Genomic DNA, 18,255 nt, shown 5'->3' with positions numbered 1-18,255 from the left:
TATGTCATCAATAAAGAAGCAGGAAAAAGGAATGAAAAGGAACAGGCTAGCAGAATGGAGACCAGGACGGGAACACTTTGATTGCCTCATGAAGATGGGTTCGGCCAAACTCAGCAAACCGCTCAGAGAAGCTTGTACTGAAAGTTGCTGGAAATGGATGCACCGGAGCTGGAAAGAAGCTCAAGCTGAGAGAAGCAGACCCGCGCACACAACTGCCCCTCACTGGGCAGTTGCACATTATGGGGAATCATACGTCCTTAGAAACAAAGACTGTCCTGATAACTTTACAGCTTATTATCCTTATTAACAATCAGACAGTTTATGACCCTGAAATATGGGACCAAGGGTACAATATGGGACCATGGGTCAAGGTATGGGACTCTGCAACTAAAAACGACAAGGTTGCAGTGGAATTGCTTGGCACCTGGTGAGCAGTCTCTGAGGCCTTAAAGAGCTGTGTGGGACCACAGTCAGAAACGTGTGGTTTGCCAGACAGTGAGGGAGCTGTGGGCTCGTTTACTGCTACGCCATCGGCCCCTCTGCTGCTACAGCCGTCAAAAGCTTTTGCTGTTCCGCCCCCTGGTGACCTGGATGTGCCTTTTGACCCAGGCCTCATTGGCCTTGAAAAGGAGATGGATATGCTTTTCTTCAATCTGGGAAGAACGGGATACATAAGGCCCAAAGACCGAGTTGCTTGACAACTTAAAGCAAGACATAGTGTTCAAAAGGAATGGAAAATGGAGACCTGTTTGTAATCAGGAAAAGGAATGGAAAATGGAGACTGTTAAGTCATGGAACTTAAAGGATTGTTTGTTACCTTTTCTGATTGTATATGCATACTCGGGTTTAGTATGTAAAAGCAATGTTCTGTATATTTAGAATGTTTGATGTTTGTGTGTACGTGTTGGTGGAGCGTAGACTCCCCGCACACACAGCGCTGTTTACTTGCTTTTTATACCTTTGATAAATATTTCTTTTACAAATATTACTAATTTCAGATTGAGTTGAGACTTAATTTATAACAACAGGAAGCTCAAAACCCAAAGACCACGACTCCCAGCAAGCCCCTCAGGTCACCTGGCTCTGCGGATACCCCGGAGCCAGCCCCCAGCTTCCCGCCCTGCAGCCCGACGCCCCACCCCACCCCCCGCCGGGGCTTTCCCTGCCCCAGCTGCTTCACCTGCAGTATCACGTTCCCAGCAGCAGGTGGCGGCATAGGGCGACGCACCACTACCGCGCATGCGCGCCGGGCCCCGCTGGCTGCACTGCTTTTTCCCCGTCCCCTTGCGTGGAACCAGGCACGGCTTCTCAAAACGTTTTATCGTTAACACAAGCAGTGGGATCCGTGCGGAAAACCACATGAAAGCAGCAAAGAGGCACCCCGGTCCACTGGTGCGGAGGAAACAACTACCCTTCCTACCCGTCTCCATGTTGCTCCTGACTTGGAAGCCGAGCGGCAACGTGGAACTACATTTCCCAGCATGCCACAGAAGCCAAAGTGGCCGAATGTAAGCTCGGAGCCCAAAGACCACAACTCCCAGCATGCTGCGGGGCACCAATCTTGGCAATTACTATAGCGCATGCGCGTCGTCTCCGCCTGCAGTACCTCCCTCTCACCAGCAGGTGGCAGCAGAGAGCGACGCGCCATGCAGCGACTCTGCCTACAGCACCGCTCGCTGTTCAAAGCGGCGCCAGCCCGCTCTGTGCATGGGCGGAAGCAGAACAGCGGGCACGGCTTCCCAGGCCGTATGCTCGTTAAGGGAACACCAGACGGAAACTACCAGAAAAGGCACCCCGCTCCACTGGCGCGGAGGAAGTACCTGCCCATCCTAAATGGCCCCGTGCCGAGTGGCAACTCGAAACTACCGTTCCCAGCATGTTCCGGAAACCAATGTGGCCGACCAGAAGGCCAGAGCCCCAAGACCACAACTCCCGGCATGCTCCGGGGCAAGATGCTCCTAGCCACCATCCCACAGCCCCATCTGTGCTTCCTAACCACCCGCCTACCCCCTGCAGCTTTCCCTACCCCAGCTCTTGGTAAACATTAACATAGCAGCAGGTGTCTTGGTAGTGAATCCAGTATTGCTACTAGAAATGCATACCGCAAATGTTTATTTAATCTAAACAAGAGATAGTCAAGATAAGTATTATGGGTATCTGCGAGATTATTGCTAGGTGAATGAATAGTTTTCAAACCACTGAAATCCAATGTAATCAGTAAAGTATCTAAGTAACTGAAAAAGGTAAATAGAGATAAGAAAAGGGACCAATCAGATTAATAAAGGGGCTGTGATTATAGAAGACCCCCCGTACTGGGTCTCGCTGGAATGTTAACTTTCCCGGCAGCAGCCCATACAGTGCCATTGTGGTGGTTTTACCGTACTGGGCAGCTAAACCCCACAACCGCTCTCTCACTCCCCCTCCTTTAGATGAGGAGGGGGAGAAGTAAAGCAAAGAACAACTCACGGGTTGAGATAAGGATAATTTAATTAAAGGGAAATAATTATAACAATTAAATAAAGACTACCATGAACTAAACAATTTAACTAAGGGGAAAATAAAAAGGGAAAGGGGAAAGGGAGGGGAAAAAAAGGAAAATAAAAAGAAGGGAGGAAAACAAACAAACAAAATAAATGAAGGCTATATGGAAGTGCAGAGGAAAGAAATTACTCTCTACTTCCCACAAATGAGCGATGATTGACCACGTCCTTGAAGCAAGGCCTCAACGCACGCAGCCGGTGTTCGAGAGCAGGACCGCCGTCTTCCAAATGAGAGCCCACCCCTCCCCTCTTCTTCCTGTTTCCACCTTTTATTGCTGAGTGTGACATCACATGGTATGGAATATCCCTTTGATTGGTTTAGGTCAGCTGCCCTAGTGATGTTTCTCTCCTCACTTTTTGCCCATCCCCTAGGAGGGTTAGAGAAAGGCCTAATACTGTGCCACTGCTGCTCAGCAGCAGACACAACACTGGTGTGATAACACTGCTGTTCCAGCTACAAGTACAGAGTACGGCACTGTATGGGCTGCTGCTGGGAAAGTTAACATTCCAGCCAGACCCAATACAGCCATACTAGCCATTATAGTTCAGTAACCTGAATCCGACCAGACCCATAACAGTTAGTCAGCTACACCCCTTAACACAACAGTATTTCACAGGGAAAAACATAAAGCCTAAGATTTCTCATCCCAAAGGCCTTGGGGGGCAGGCAGAGAAGGAACCCAAGACTCTTAATATGTCTCCTGAGAATCGCAGCTTACAATTACTCCATGTCTCCTGGTCTCACAGGATGAGGCAGAGGTATAATTAATTCCTTCTACATCTCGCTGGAAAGAACTTTTCTCATATCTGTGACAATGGAAAAAAATGTTATGATCATGGGAGTCATTATACAAAGCCACACTCAGTGAATTCACAATTACCGTTAAAATCGCTTTTAATTAAATGCACCTCAGCAGCAATATGACCACTGCAAACATAGCACTGCAAAAAAATTCAACTCAAGATAAAGGAAAGAGCAAGCTAAAAGGACAAATAACGTGATCAAAGGCATCTGCAACAACCATCTGGTAGATGGTTGTCCACAACCCTCAGATTTCATGGTCATCTTTCCTGACAAATGAATCCTGGAAGAATAGCAAAGATACACAACATGTCCACAAAAACTTTTGGGGAGACTACTGAAAAGAATAACAAAAAACAAAAACAAACAAACAAACAAAAAAAAAAACACAGAAACAGCAAGCAGCTAGTAAGTCAGTTTTGTTAGCAGAGTAACCTTAACATACTAGAAATTTCCACATTCTATGTAGCCCCAAGGTGGTGCTGGGTACATCCACTCATATTATTAATGGAGTGGCACAATGTGAAAGATAGTTAATAGACAAGGTACACCCAAGGCGCACAGATTGCATATTCCAGGCAACAAAAAAGGCACAGCTTGGCATCCAGTTTCGATCAGCTTGCATATGAGCCTGCTGATACACGAGTATATGCAACAAGCAGAAAAGTCTTTCACTCCACAGACTCAGTTTCATCTATATATATACAAACAAACATTTTAAACTTTATAACCACTTGAGTAACAATCATTAGCTACACCTAAGCTTAAAGCCAGGACTACACTTAAGTAGTTAAGTAAACATGAAACCTTATATGTGAAACGCTGAAAATTCCCCCAAACCACTGGGCATCTTTAAGCATACATTATTTTTGCACGAATGTGCATCTTAATACACAAAGAGGAGAGGCAGACAAAGTTTTTAGAGATGTGTCAAGACCAGAACAACCAATGGGCAATTGTTCAGATGTGCAAAGCTCAGCCAAAACCCGCAAAAATCCACTGAAGGAAGGAGGCTACCTACTTGTCTGCTTAAAATAACCTCTACAAAGAACGTATTACAAAATAAAAAAAATTGAAACCATCGCCCAGCAAAGCAAACAACTGGAATACAAAGGGCTAAAACTGACAGCTGAGGTTTGATCATTTAGCAGTGTCAAAGGTCTTCAGATCCTACCTGACTTCTAGTGGATGTTGGTGTTGCAGCATAGAAATGAGGGGATTGGGAAGACTGCAGCAGGCCAAACGCAGTGCTGAGCTCCTAAAGGAGCTGGTGGGACAGCACTAATGAGAGTGAGGCAGGCTGTCAGCCTTCTGCACGAGCTGAAGAAGAGGAGTGCAAGTATCCGAAAAAGGTGTTTCTTCTCATCCTTCATTTAATACACACCGTCTTTAAATCTGTGACATTTTCTTAGGGAACATATAGAGGTAGAGTTAGCAGCTCCAAGGACACTTCAGGATTTCAGTTCTTTTTATAGTTAGCTGCTATCCATATAACTGAACCAGTTGAAATAGAGAGTTACATTAAAAATTCCAGATAATAACAAAAGTATGGGATTATAAATGCATGGAAAAGAGGTTAAATGATCTTTCATTTCCCAATTCCCCTGCAAACTATGCTCAGCTCCTCTTAACTCACTTACCTATCCAAACACAGGGCAGACGCATCAGTTCTCATCATTCTTGGTAAAAAGATGACATTTTCATGATTGCTGTCAAATATCATCTCTTTCCAGCATAATTTTCTGCAAGCTATGCTAATTCCTCCAGGCTTTTTAATATATGGTAGAAAGTTAACTGTTTTATCTTAATGGCCTTCTCGGGGGGAGTCGCCGAGCTGCTATCTCTGATTCTGCTGTCTTCATAAATATAAATAAAACAGTACTTCAGCTATGCTCTATGACAAACTATGCAATATATGCATTGACTTCTTACATAAGTAAGGAAAGAATTTGTAGACAACATCCAGAAAGCATTACTTTGTTAGACATTAGAGTGGTGGAGCAGAATGACAATGCTACACAACACTGTACTCCTGGGATTGTACACAGTTTGCTGGAATCCAAAAAAAAAAAAAAGTAAGGTCACTGTGTGGAACAAGTTCATTCACTCCATTATTATTGTGAATGACAAGAATATTTTAGTAAGCATTCTTTTAAACCCATAGACATTTTTGGATTTATCTCAATTTGGCTTCATGAAAAATGAAACTTGCAGTGCAAAGATCATTTATAAAAGCTTTAGCAGCTGACCTTTTTAGACATGGATTTGGTAACCTTTCTGGAGGGTAATATTCATCTCTTTCCCCCTATCCCCCCCCCCCCAAAAAAAAAAAGCTTAAAGACCAAAAAAATGGGACTTCTTGGAGGCGTGTCTCCCTTTTTCACCTTACCTAATACACACTGTTTCTTTACTATGTTAAACTTTCACCATGACTGCATAACAGAGCCTCACTGATATTGTTTGTCTGTGAGTTTGATACCTCCCCAAACTGAATGAGATGAGCATTTTCTGTTGTGATGGACATCAAAACCAACGATGTCTCTTGTCAGCTGTGGAGTCCTGCTGGCACTATCACCAGCTCTCACACAACCCCCTCATTTTGGGATCCACCCCATCCATCCTCAGCAGTGGGAAGTTCTTCCAGAAGCAAACACACTGCTATTCGTTCCTAGGTGGAGCTGAGGCTCTGTAAGGCTTTCCTGTTTTATTTCCCAAGCTTAAACATAAAACATAAGCTCGTGGGGCTGGGGGAGGGGAGGGGAGAATCCCCAAATCAAATCCTAGCCCCAGCATCCCACAGTGCTCTACTCTCAGGTCCATCAATCTACAAATGCACACAATGCTACAGACTGTGGCAGGCAGGTCCTTCAGGGCAGGGATGTCATCATCTTTTCAGGTGATGTTCAGCTCCCTGAAAGGGCTGAAATACCACATCCATACTCCCTTCTCCTATTTAATTCCCACAGGTGTAGTCAGGGGAGCAGGACCACACCAGCACTCCCTGCTCACAAAGCTGACCGCCTACCTCCAGGTTTGCGTCATTTCCCTGGATTACTGCTACTTCTGACACAGTCCTGCTACAAAAGCATAGCTCAGTGCCATTAAGCAACCAAATGCGTGGATTGTGCTGTCCGCAGTATTTTGTCCCACATGCTCCTGCCCCAGGCCAGTTATTTAATCAGCTAGTGAACTCATGACTTAAGGAAGCCTCTTGCTGGGTAACCAGCTCCTAGCCTTGAGGGGACACGTGAGAACTTCCAACTTTGTTTCCTGGTAATGTTTGAAGTAAAAGCAGTAAGGAAAATCCCTGGAAGAAAAGTCTTCCATGAGCTGAAGACCTGCAATATCGCAAAACTGCTATGAAATATTACAAAGGCAGGATGATGGCTGAGTCAGCCCACTCTGACCAAGTATCAGTAACCTCCCAGAGGTCTTTCTGTTTGCAAGAGCCCATATTTGAGATACTTTCGTGCAGCTACCCTAGTGCATGCTGTGTGTTTCTCAGGCCACCTAAAATTCTAGAAATGCAACAGTTCTGGTTTTCCCACCTCTTATTAATACCATTATTTCAAGACAGTCAAAAAAAGTAATTTATGTTTTTATTTGGTAGAGTGAAATCACTTTCACTATCATTACGCTCATGGCTTGGACTGACATACACTTCGTTGAGTTAAAAACTGGCTGAGTAGCCAGGCCCAAAGAGTTGTGGTGAATGAAGTCAAATCCAGATGGAGGCTGGTCACTAATGGAGTCCCCTGGGGTTCAGTACTGGGGCCAGTCCTCTTTAATATCTTATCGATGATCTGGATGAGGGGATCGAGTGTACCTGCAGTAAGTTCACAGATGATACCAAGTTAGGTGCATATGTTGATCTGCTTGAGGGTAGGAAGGCTCTGAAAGAGAATCTACATAGGCTGGACTGAGGGGCTGAGGTCAACTCTGTGAAGTTCAACAAGGCCAGGTCCTGCACCTGGGGCGCAACAACCCCAAGCAGCGCTACAGGTTGGGAGCTGAGTGGTTGGAAAGCTGCCTGGCAGAGAAGGACCTGGCAGTGATGGTTGATAGTCAGCTGAATATGAGCCAGCAGTGTGCTCAGGGGGCCAAGAAGGCCAACAGCATCCCAGCTTGTGTAAGAAGCAGTGTGGCCAGCAGGTCTAGGGAAGTGATTGTCCCCCTGTACTCGGCTCCAGTGAGGCCGCACCTCGAGTACTGTGTTCAGTTTTGGGCCCCTCGCTACAAGAAGGACATCGAGGTGCTCAAGAGAGCCCAGAGAAGGGCAACAAAGCTGATGAGGGGTCTGGAGAACAAGTCTTACGAGGAGCGGCTGAGGGAGCTGGGATTGTTCAGCCTGGAGAATTGTGAATAAATTACTGCTTTACTGAGATCCTCACCTGAGTCTAAACTATTGGCTACAGAGTGTTTCTCACAAGATGCTACAGAACGTGAAACTGTAAGGTTACTACTACATTTTGTGACCTGTGGGATCTTCGGTAGGAACAGCTATCTAAAGAGCCAACAAAATCCCCTTCACGCCTCGATTTCACCCGAAGGTCGCTACATCTTACCTGGACAACCTGTGACTGCAGCACACCAGCTGCAGCCTTCCTCAGTTTACCTGCCGTACCACCCTCACTCGGCAACAAACCCCGCAGGGGTCCTAGCGCCGGGGAGCTGCTTCTGCCCTGGTGAACCGCAGAACATGGAGAGAGCCGGCTGTCAGAACGCAGGGAGAGGAAAACCTCCGAGGCACAGTCCAATGATCAAGCGCAGCGAGGACCCGCGCCCGGCCGCCGCAACCCCGACCTCTCCCAGCCCGACGCTCCGGGGAGGCACCCCCCATAGTTCTCGCTCGCCTCACCGCCGGCAGCCGCGCTCGCAGCCAGCGGCAACCTGCGCCTCCCGGCGCGCACGGCCCGACCCGGGGAAAGACCGGCCGCCCACGGCCCGGAGCCCGGCACCACAGAACTACAGCTCCCAGCACGCCTCGGGACGGAGCACCCATCCAACCCAGAGGGGAGTCGGCCAAGCGCACGCAACCGCACCTCTCCCCTTCCCCTTCCCCTGCCGCCACCGCCTCCTCCCGCCCCCCTCTCCCCCAGCCCCCAGAAGCCCTGCGCAGTGCAAACTCCCGCGCACGCCCGGTCTGGTCCGGCGCCGCCCCCCCCCCCCGCACAAGGGCTATTTCCGCAGAAGCCACCGATCCAGTGGCGCCCGAACCGCCCGCCGCCTCGCCCCATCCCATCCGGGGGAGGCACCGACCCGATCACCAACCTCGTCGCGGCACCGCCCTTCGATGTGGCGTGGCGTCCCGAGCCCGGACCCGCTTCAGAGAAGGACGCCGCCATTTCGCCACGCGCAGAGGTCCTGCGGCGCCGCTCGGCTCCCCCGCCTTAGGCGAGCCACCTGGCTGCGCGCGTGCGCGGAAGCAGAACGGCAGGCACAGCTTACGGAGCAGTGCTGATGTGAGAGCTAAAAACAAAACAAAAAAAACGCCACTCACAGCTTTATGCGTTTACACAATTTAGGGCAGAGGTTTGCCTCTGTGTTGCCTTTTTTTTAAAAAAAAAAAAAGAAAAAAAATTTTCTTTTTTTTTTTTTTTTTTTTTTTAATCGAGAGGGTCCGGGTATGCTTGGTCCTCTCTCATTGCATATTGCAAGAGGAACACGAACACCTTTTCTGGAAGCTGGAATTGCTCAAAAATTTCTTCTGGAACTTGCCCAAATACATTTGGTGGCCTTGAGGTAGAACTGTCCATCCCTATCGTTGCTTCTGCCCCATTTCAGGGTCTGTCCAAGGCAAGCGTATCTTTGCTTTTGGCGTCTGAGAGCACCCCGCTAATAGCATTGTTATTCTGCTGGAAACCAGTCTCGGTTATGCACAAGAATAACTAAGTTCCCATCTCGTCACAGAGCTTAGCCACAGCGCCTCTGCTCTGCTCTGCACTCTGTACTGCTGTTCCTCTCAGAGTCAGCATGCCCGGTTTCCCAGTGCAATCAACATCTAAGGCTTGAGGCCTCAGGATCTTTTCTGTAGCATAGCTACACTCCACCTTGGAAGCTTCTTCAGCACTGTACCTTTTTTAAAAATGTGAATATCAGGTTAATTTTCAGGTCACGTGAGGCAATTATTACCCATAGCAGGGACTAGGAATGCTAAGTAGAGGAAAAAAATGAAAGTTGTGGGCCTCAAGAGTGCACAAAGAGTGTAAGGAGGGCTCCTGAGAGGACAGGGAAACAAAGGGAAACCTGCTTACCTCTGAGAAGTCATCCTCAATCTTCGTGCCACGGACATGTCTTGCACGCTCGGTGCATGAGTTATGGGTCCCCATATGTTTGAAGGCTTCTTACCTCTGAAAAGTCCCCCTGGGCTTTCTTCTGCCAGACGATGGCTTTCCCAGAGACTCGCCACCATGCCACAGCTGCTCTCCCCACGTGTTGTTCTTTGTTTGTTTGTTTGTTTTTAAAATATATATATATATTTAGTTTTGTTGTGTGTTCAAAATTACAATACAATCAAAAACACACTCCACCTGTAGATAACCACATTTGGTTTTCTACAATGCAGCAACAGTGGCTGTTTTTGATCTGAAAATAACTCTTCTCAGAACAGTGAAAAAATAATAATTTAGAGCAAAACAAGTAACAAGTACTTTAGGAGCATAAACTCAGGTGGGGAGCTACCTATCAGAGCTTCCAGCTGATTCTAATACTTTCTTCTCTCTAATTACAGCCTCTGTTACCAGCCTTTCCTTTCGTTTCAGCAGTCAGTCAAGCAGGTGAGCTTCCATCACCATGACACAACTATTGGATGCAGCATTTTGGGTGGTGCTTATCAGCCTTCTATTTATAGAAGCAAGCTCCATCAGACTTACTTTCTTCTTTAAGCATTTATTTATTTATTTATTTATTTAGAGGGGACTGGTCCAGCTTAAGGTCTGTTGGTGTCTTTGGGTGGTTTGTTTGTTAAGCTTTAAGAAGGAATCAAGTGCTGAACTGTTGTCTTATGCTGCTGGAGTACACTTAAGAAAATTAGATGGTGACATTATGTGCTTAGAATATGGATATATCCAGAGGAATGGATGTCTTCCAGATCTATAGGTTCCTGTTGTTTGTTTGTTTTGGCAATCTACTTGCTGAAAGGAGTGGAAACAATTGTGATAGTCTTGAAAGAAGCCAGAAAGAAAAGGCTTGTTAGCAATTATATTAATCTCCATGCATTTCAGGTGGTGCAGCAGGTACTATGTTGTTTTAATGGAATCCGGACAGGCAACCCCTGAAAAATAGGAATGGGACTTACAACTATCATAGTTGAGGATGTAGCATAGTTTAAGTGTCTTGGCAACAGAGAGATGTCAGTAATGCATCACTTAATGGTGGCTGGAAAGGATTTGTGTTCTTAGAATGCAGGGGACTAGGAAGATGTCCACAATTATGATTTGATAATGGAGGGAGATCCTGCCCTTTGTGTTTGTGTTGATTTATCAGAGTTTATTGTTGTTTGCAGTGTGGTTTTACTAAACCTTAGGCCGTATTAAGGCTTAAGAACATAGCAAAAGGTAGTCTTTACTGCAAGACTTAATTCAATGTAGCAGAGCCAGGGCATGTTCTTCTGGAGAATGCTATGTTTTTTATGCTCCTGTCTCAAGTGAATGACCTGTTTTACAATAATGTAGCTTGTGAAGTTCTATTGTAGTTAGTGTTTCATGTAAATACTAACCTGCAGGAAGAAAATCCATTTTGTGCTGCACTTTGACTATTTCATTCCTTCTCCTGTGTGGACCTCATTACAAGATCCTTGTCAGGCAGGACAAATTTCCATTGTGCAAAAACCTTCTGTAAGGGAAGACTACAAATAACCTACTCCTTGAAAGGTTCTTGTCCGAATTATGTGTAAACAAAACAGTTGAAAGATTAGTATCTAAGTAGCTTTTTAGTTGATTTTCTTCCAATGTAAAGTGACGTCCAAGGTAATCATTCTGCAAGAGTAACAAAATTTTGTATTGTTCCTCTTGATGCGTGAAATGTGTGCAAAATTGTTTGAAAAGTGCAAGTTGATTAGTAAAAGAAAGCTGGCAGTAATAGTATGCCTCTTTGTGTGTGCACCATCAGGAGATGTCACTGAGGACCATAGATGGCTATTTTGACCGGAACACTTGTAATTTACAATGCTCTTTATGCCTCTGTACTGCTTTTAATCCAGAAAAAAAGTCTCGGACTTGTACTAAAGTTATATTCTGAAGGATATATTTACATTCTGTTCTGAGGCTTTATCAAACCTGACTCTGGACAGTACTGTAGCAGTAGCAATGTAGAGTTCAAAATACTGGTGAACTTTTTTTAGATGCCTTATGCTGAGCTACCACTGTTGCAGATTCACAGAATGGTTTGGGTTGGAAGGGACCTCAAAGATGATGTAATTCCAGCCCCCCTGCCAGAAGCAGGAACACCTCCCACCAGACCAGGACCCTCAAAGCCTCATCCAGCCTGGCCTTAAACACTTTGAGGGATGGGGAATCCACAGCTTCTGGGAAACCTGTTCCAGTACCTCAGTGCCCTCTGAGTAAAGAACTTCTTCCTGATGTATAATCTAAACTTTGTTCTCTTTTGGTTTAAAGCTATTCTCCCTTGTCCTATCACTATTCCCCCCGGGGAGTTCTTCCCCACCTTTCCTGTAGGCCCCTGTTAGGTACTGAGAGGCTGCTATAAGGTCTCCCCACAGCTTTCTCGTCCCCAGGCTGAACAACCTTAACTCCCTAATCCTGTCCTTGTAGGAGAGGGGCTCCAGCACCTTGATCATCTTTTTGGCCCTTCTCTGGACTGACTCATTCTAATAGGCCCATGTCTTTCATGTGCTGGGGGCTCCAGAGCTGAACACAGTGCTCCAGGTGGGGTCTCAAAAGCAGTTAGACCTTGAAATTGTTTTCTCTAGGCAGTAAGCAGTTTAAGTTTGCTCATGCAGCAGCAGAGCTGCTCACCACAGCTGAAATATATTCTCAAAAGGTATGAGTGCCTTATGCCAAATTCTATCCGAAATTCTAAACCAAGAGCAGACGTGAGATTGTGATGCCTGTCCTGGCTTGTGCAGGTAGAAAGGTTAGATGATTAAGTCTCATTCTGTTGCGGCCTACATGGCCCCTACTTTTCCCCACACCTTTTAGATGTGTGTTCCCATAAAGGTCCACTGTGAGGAGTTCTCTGTCAGTGGACAAATCATGGCTCATAGTAAAAGCTGTTGTTGACTCACTGGAATTATATGCATTCTCCTCTTTCTGCAGCAAAAGAAATTATTTGAGCTTTCTAGAGAGCTGAAGAGTTTCTTTCTGTTACTTAAACAACCCTTACAGCCCTAAACCTACAAACCCTTGCAACACCCCTTTCTTTTGACTCCTACAAACCTTTGCAGAGCCCTCTTTCTTTTAACTCCTTTTTAGAGAGTTTAAGAGTTTTTCTCTTACTTACAGAACCCTTACAGCCCTAACCCCAAAAAACCCTTACATCCCTAGCCCTAGAAACCTCACCCCTTGTTGTGCAGTCCTTCACCCAGAGACACCCCCCTTGTTGTGCACCCTTACCCCCAGACACCCCTCATCCCCTTATTGTGCATCCCTACCCCCATAAACACAAATATGCCCCCTTTTGCACCCTTACCCCCAGAAAAAACACCCCCTTGTTGCACTCCTACCCCCAGAAACACAACACCCACCCTTGTTGCGCACCCCTACCTACCGCCAGAAACAATACCCAGCCCCTTGTTGCACACACATACCTGCAGGTACATGCCCTCCCCCACCTTTTTGCCCACCCCTACCCCAATAAACATACTCCACCCCCCTTGTTGTGCACCCTTACTTCCAGAAACACACACATCCAACCCCTTGATGCGCAACCCTTCCCTGAGAAACACACACACGGCCACCCCATTGTTTCACCCCTCACCCTCCAGCCCCAACCCTGAGGAAAAGCCCCTTCCCCTGTGGACCCAACCCTCAGGAAAAGTCCCATTTTTTGTCCCCAACCCTGAGGAAAATCCCATTCATCTCCAGCCAGAACACTAAGGAAAAGCTACAACCCTGAAGAAAAGCCCCTTCCCCTCCGGCCCCAATCCTGACGAAAAGCCCCTTCCCCTCTGGCCCCAACCCTGAGGAAAAGCCGCCGCCGCCGCACCTCCGGACCCCAACTGCGAGGAAAAAAACCCTCCCCTTTGTCCCCACCCCGGGGGACGCAGCCTCTTCGAGTCTGGCCCCACCCCCGAGGAAAAGCCCTTTCTCCTCCTGCTCCAACATAGAAGAAAAGCCCCAACCCCGAGGAAAAGCTCCTTCCACTCCGGCACTGACCCCGAGGAAAAGCCCCCCCCCTCAGGCTCAACTGTGAGGAAAGCCCCTTCCCCTCCACACCCAACCTTTGGGAAAAGCCCCTTCCCCTCCGGCACCAGCACTGACGAAAAGCCCCAGCCATGAGTAAAAGGCCCTTCCTGCCTGGCCTCAACCCTGAAGAAAAGGCCCAATCCTGAGGAAAAGCCCCTTACAATGCAGCCCCAACTCTGAGGAAAAGCCCCTTCCTGCCCATCCCCCACCCTGAGGAAAAATCCCCTTCCCACCCAGCCCCAAACCTAAGTAAAAGTACCTTCCTACCCAGCCCCAACCCTGCGGAAAAGCACCTTCCCTCCAGGCCCCAACCCTGTGGAAAAGCCCCTTTCCCTCCAGCTTCAACCCTGAGGAAAAGCCTTCCAGCCCGAAACCTAAAATCCCTAACCATAAAAATTTAGCACCCTAAAACCCTAAGCCTAAAACTTTAAAATCCTAAAAACACTAACCAAAGAAATTTGAACTGTAAAACCCTAAAACCCTAACCCTTAAGTCCCTAAACTAAAAAGACCTTAAAATCCTCACCCTAAATACCTGACCAAAAAAGCCCCTAAGACCTTAACAGTAAAACTGAAGACCCTAACCCTAAAAACCGTATCAACACCAAAATCCCCCAAAATCTAAAACCCTAACATGCTGACCCCCAAACCCTTAAAACCCTAACCATTAAAACCCCAACCCTAAAAACCTTAAAATACTAACCCTAAACCCTGAAAACCCTAACCATGAAACCCAACCCTACTGCCCTAGCTGGGAAACCTTAAAACACTAACACCTTGTGAAAAACACTGTAGCCAAAAACATAGGCTCAAGCAAGGATCTCTGTGAAGCAGCATTTTTATTCTCAATTGCAATGGTGGGTGTCCCACAAGCAGGAGTGCACCTACTAGTTCCATAACACAGTATATATATATATATTTTTTTTCCTTGATGACCGGGACCCTCCTGTTTCCCCATTGACTGGGTAATCCAGTTTCACAATCTATCCAGTGCTTCACAGACAATACATTGCTTTCGGTAAGAGAGGGAGTTAGGAGAATCTTATCAAGTAGAGATAGAGCGCTGACGGCATTAAACTAGGATGCTACTTGGTGTCTTTGCTAACTATGGTGCACTGTGCAAATTAACTAAAGCAAGAAGCCTTGGACCCCTTTACCAAGGTCAGTCTCCTAATAAAGAGTGTGAGCCTATCTTAAGAAACTGGTAAACTGATCCTGCGGATGGACAAGAGCCAAGGAGCAACTGAGTCTGCACAAAGACAAGAGGTCAACTAGCAGTGATGAGGAAGAGTCATCAGTCTTCATCCCCACGACCCCCGATGACCACCACCAGAATACACTGCGCAAGTGCAGATGGGAGGAGTTTATGGAAATGACTCCTTGGAACTAATCTTAATATGAAGCGGGGACCGGTTATGAATATGTATAGGCATATTGTGAAACTTCATGCATATGTAACTCTTTACTACATAAAACCAAAGCAAGTTGCCGTGTCAAGTGCACACGACTTTGGTGGGACTACCACCCATGCTGCCCGGTGCTGAATAAACCTACCTACTTTACAATCTTATTGATTGTGGAGTCAGTAAAAGGTTAGTGAGTTATTGTATTCTCCTAACTCCCTCTCTCAGAAATACCCAGAAGAAGTGAAAGAAGCTTAGGAGTATCATTCAATGATAGAGATACATAGATTCTGTTGGGGTGCCTAAAGGAGTTCCTGATGAACAGAAAGCCAGGAACCAAATTGTTGCAGGGTTTGAGTCACTGTTCTGGTGGGTAACAATCAATAAGAATGGGGATTGGACTAATTATATTGTAGTGGGTTTACGTGGCAAGGTTTTCGTAGCAGGGGGCCATAGGGGTGGTTTCTGTGAGAAGGATCTAGAAGCTGCCCCATGTTTGGTAAGGGCCCCACTGCTGACCAGAGCCGAGCCAATAAGCGATGTTGTTTTGCACCTCTGTGAGAGCATATTTAAGACAGGGAAAAAAACACTGCGCCACACAGCAGCTGGAAGAGTGAAGGGAGTGAGGAACAGCCTTGCAGGTGCCAAGGTCAGTGAAGAAGGAGGGGGAGAGGTGCTCCAGGCGCCAGAGCAGAAGTCCCCAGCGGCCTGTGGTGAGGACCATGGTGAAGCAGGATGTCCCCCTGCAGCCCATGAAGTACCACGGTGGAGCAGGGTTCCACGCTGCAGCCCGTGGAGGAGATCACGGTGGAGCAGGTGGTCCTGCACTGATGGAGGCTGCCACCTGTGGAAGACCCCTGCCAGAGCAGATTCCGGGCCGGACCTGTAGCCCGTGGAGAGGAGACCATGCAGGAGCAGGTGACCTGGCAGGAGCTGCTGCCCGTGAGGGAGCCAGGTTGGAGCAGTTTTCTCCTGGGGGATGGACCCTGTGGTACGGACCCATATCTGGAGCAGTTCTGGAAGAGCTGCTGCCTGTGGGAAGCCCACGCCGGATCAGTTCATCAAGGACTGTATCCCATGGGTGGGACCCCACAGCACAGGGTACGAGAGTGACCGAGAAGGAGCAGCAGAGAAGAAGCACTGTAGACTGACCATAACCCCCATTCCCCCATTCTCCTGCGCTGCTTGGGGGGAGGAGGTGGAAGAGGGTGGATGGGGGGGAAGGTGCTTTTGGTTTCTTTCCTTTGTTTCTCACTTCTCTAGCTTGTTAGTAATAAGCAATAAATCTTACTATCTCCCTATGCCGAGTCTGTTTTGCCCGTTACAATAATTATTGCGTGATTTTCTCATCCTTATCTCAACCATTGAGTCCTTTTCATCATATTTTCTCCCCATTCCTCTTTGAGGAGGGGGAGTGAGAGAGCGGCTGTGGTGGAGCTCAGCTGCTCACTCGAGCGGAACCACGACATTATATTTACTATAATCAGCAGAGATTCATAAATTATACAAGGGATGCAATAAGAGGAATCACTGAACAATTAGATGCCACCAGCAAAATGGCTTGGGAAAACAGAATAGGATTAGGTATGATGCTCGTGGAGAAAGGAGGTGTGTGTGTGTGATACTGAGCAACCATTGTTGCACTTTTATACCCAACAATACTGCCCTGAATGGCACAGTAACTAGAGCATTGCAAGGGCTTACCACCCTTCCCAGTGAATTGGCAGAAAACCTAGGAACAGACGCTTCCATCACTGGATGGTTGGAATCTTGGTTTGGTAAATGGAAAGGGATGGTAGTGTTCATATTTACATCCTTGATCATAGTAGCAGGAGTTTTGACAGCCACTGGTTGTTGCATTATCCCCTGTGTAAGAGGACTAGTACAGTGGTTAATTGAAACTGCACTACTGAAACAAATGACCATGGAGCCACCACCTTACTTAGATAAGGTGGTATTAGAGGAGATGGAAAGCAAAGAAAGTGAAGAAAAGGAAGCTATAGACCAAATTGCACCTAGAGAAATGTTTTGCAAAAATCAACAATTTATAAAGAAGAAAAGGGGGGAATTGTGGGAATAAAAATGTTTTTGCACTGATTCAAAGATTGAAGCCGAAATTTCCTTAAGTGGTATATTCTTTATTGCAGCACTGGATGCACGGGGGATCTCTCTGCCTATCGTGCATACCCAAAGCGGAGAGCAGTCTTGAACAATCAAGCTATTAATATTCTATAAGTGCCTATACATATTCATCATCTATCCCTTCCTTCCCTCACTTCTCATGCTAATTAGCTCTTTGGCGCCTTGCACCTGCGCAAAGCCTCCCAAGAATGGCAGGCAGGGGTCTTCGGGATGTGGGCAGTGGTCTTTGGGAGGAAGACCCCGAGTCTTCCTCACAGTGTACTTTTCACCTTTGATCAGGATTCTGCTGAGTTGGCCCGTTTCCTAACCGCAAGAACTGGCTTTTGTTGATTCTTCTGCTTGCTGTCTCCTTATCATGAATTCCAGTGTCCTCTTTTGAGATATATAGTCCTTATCTGGAAATTGTCCTTGCCTTCTCAATGTCTCCTTAATCAGCACAGGGTTACATCGTTTAGAGGTAAGGAACGTGGTATTGAGATATGCTTGCAGTGACAAGAAAGCTTGCAGACAACCAGACTCCTTTGAGCAATTAGGCAAAAATCACGGTGTCAAGTCAGATAAGTAAAGAAACATTACCACTTCAAACAGTAAAAAAATCAAAATAAATTTGAAAAGTAACAGGCTGGCAACTGAAGGACATGTATTGTCTGTGAAGCATCGGATAGGTTGTGAATCTGGATTACCCAGTCAATTGGGAAACAGAGGAGAGCCTCGTCATCAAGAAATAAAGTATATAAACTGTATTGCGTGACTAGTAGGTGCGCTCTCCTGCTTGTGGGGCGCCCGCCATTGCAATCGCGAATAAATTACTACTTCACTGAGATCTTCGCCTGAGCCTAAGCTATTGACTACAGAGTGTTTCTCATAGATTCTATCCACCTGGAGGAGCCAACTCCCTTTGGCTATTCTCCCCCAGCAACTCCCATTCTGTGGTCCCCCCTCAGCGGACCGCACCTGCGCGCCCGGTCGCTCCGCCATGACTATGCAGAGGGTGAGCGCCCCCTG

General features: G+C 46.9%; 1 protein-coding gene across 12 annotated transcripts in view; it reads right to left on the bottom strand.

Annotated features, from left to right (window-relative positions):
• Positions 1–10,079, bottom strand: part of LOC110352453 (uncharacterized) — a 56,392-nt gene extending 46,313 nt beyond the window's left edge. For 6 of the 12 annotated variants that reach the window (XR_005267800.2, XR_011811531.1, XR_011811534.1 and 3 more), the window contains exons 1-3: positions 7,908–8,286; positions 4,983–7,168; positions 1,181–4,749 (exon numbers count right to left, since the gene is read on the bottom strand). Coding sequence is in view for 6 of the 12 variants with exons in the window: in XM_072042693.1 (XP_071898794.1) it covers positions 7,908–8,024; positions 8,201–8,344 (261 nt within the window). In the remaining 6 variants the exon portion in view is untranslated. Of the gene's footprint in view, positions 1–1,180; positions 4,750–4,982; positions 7,169–7,907; positions 8,494–8,613 lie in introns of those variants that run through there. The other 6 variants (XM_072042693.1, XM_072042692.1, XM_072042688.1 and 3 more) reach the window with 2 other exon arrangements.
• Between the last annotated feature and the right edge of the window lie 8,176 nt (positions 10,080–18,255).

This window comes from Anas platyrhynchos, chromosome 9, assembly GCF_047663525.1.
Source record: "Anas platyrhynchos isolate ZD024472 breed Pekin duck chromosome 9, IASCAAS_PekinDuck_T2T, whole genome shotgun sequence".
NCBI classification, from domain to species: Eukaryota; Metazoa; Chordata; class Aves; order Anseriformes; family Anatidae; genus Anas; species Anas platyrhynchos.
The sequence above is the reverse complement of the archived record's forward strand: the minus strand, read 5'-3'. Positions and strand labels throughout refer to the sequence as shown.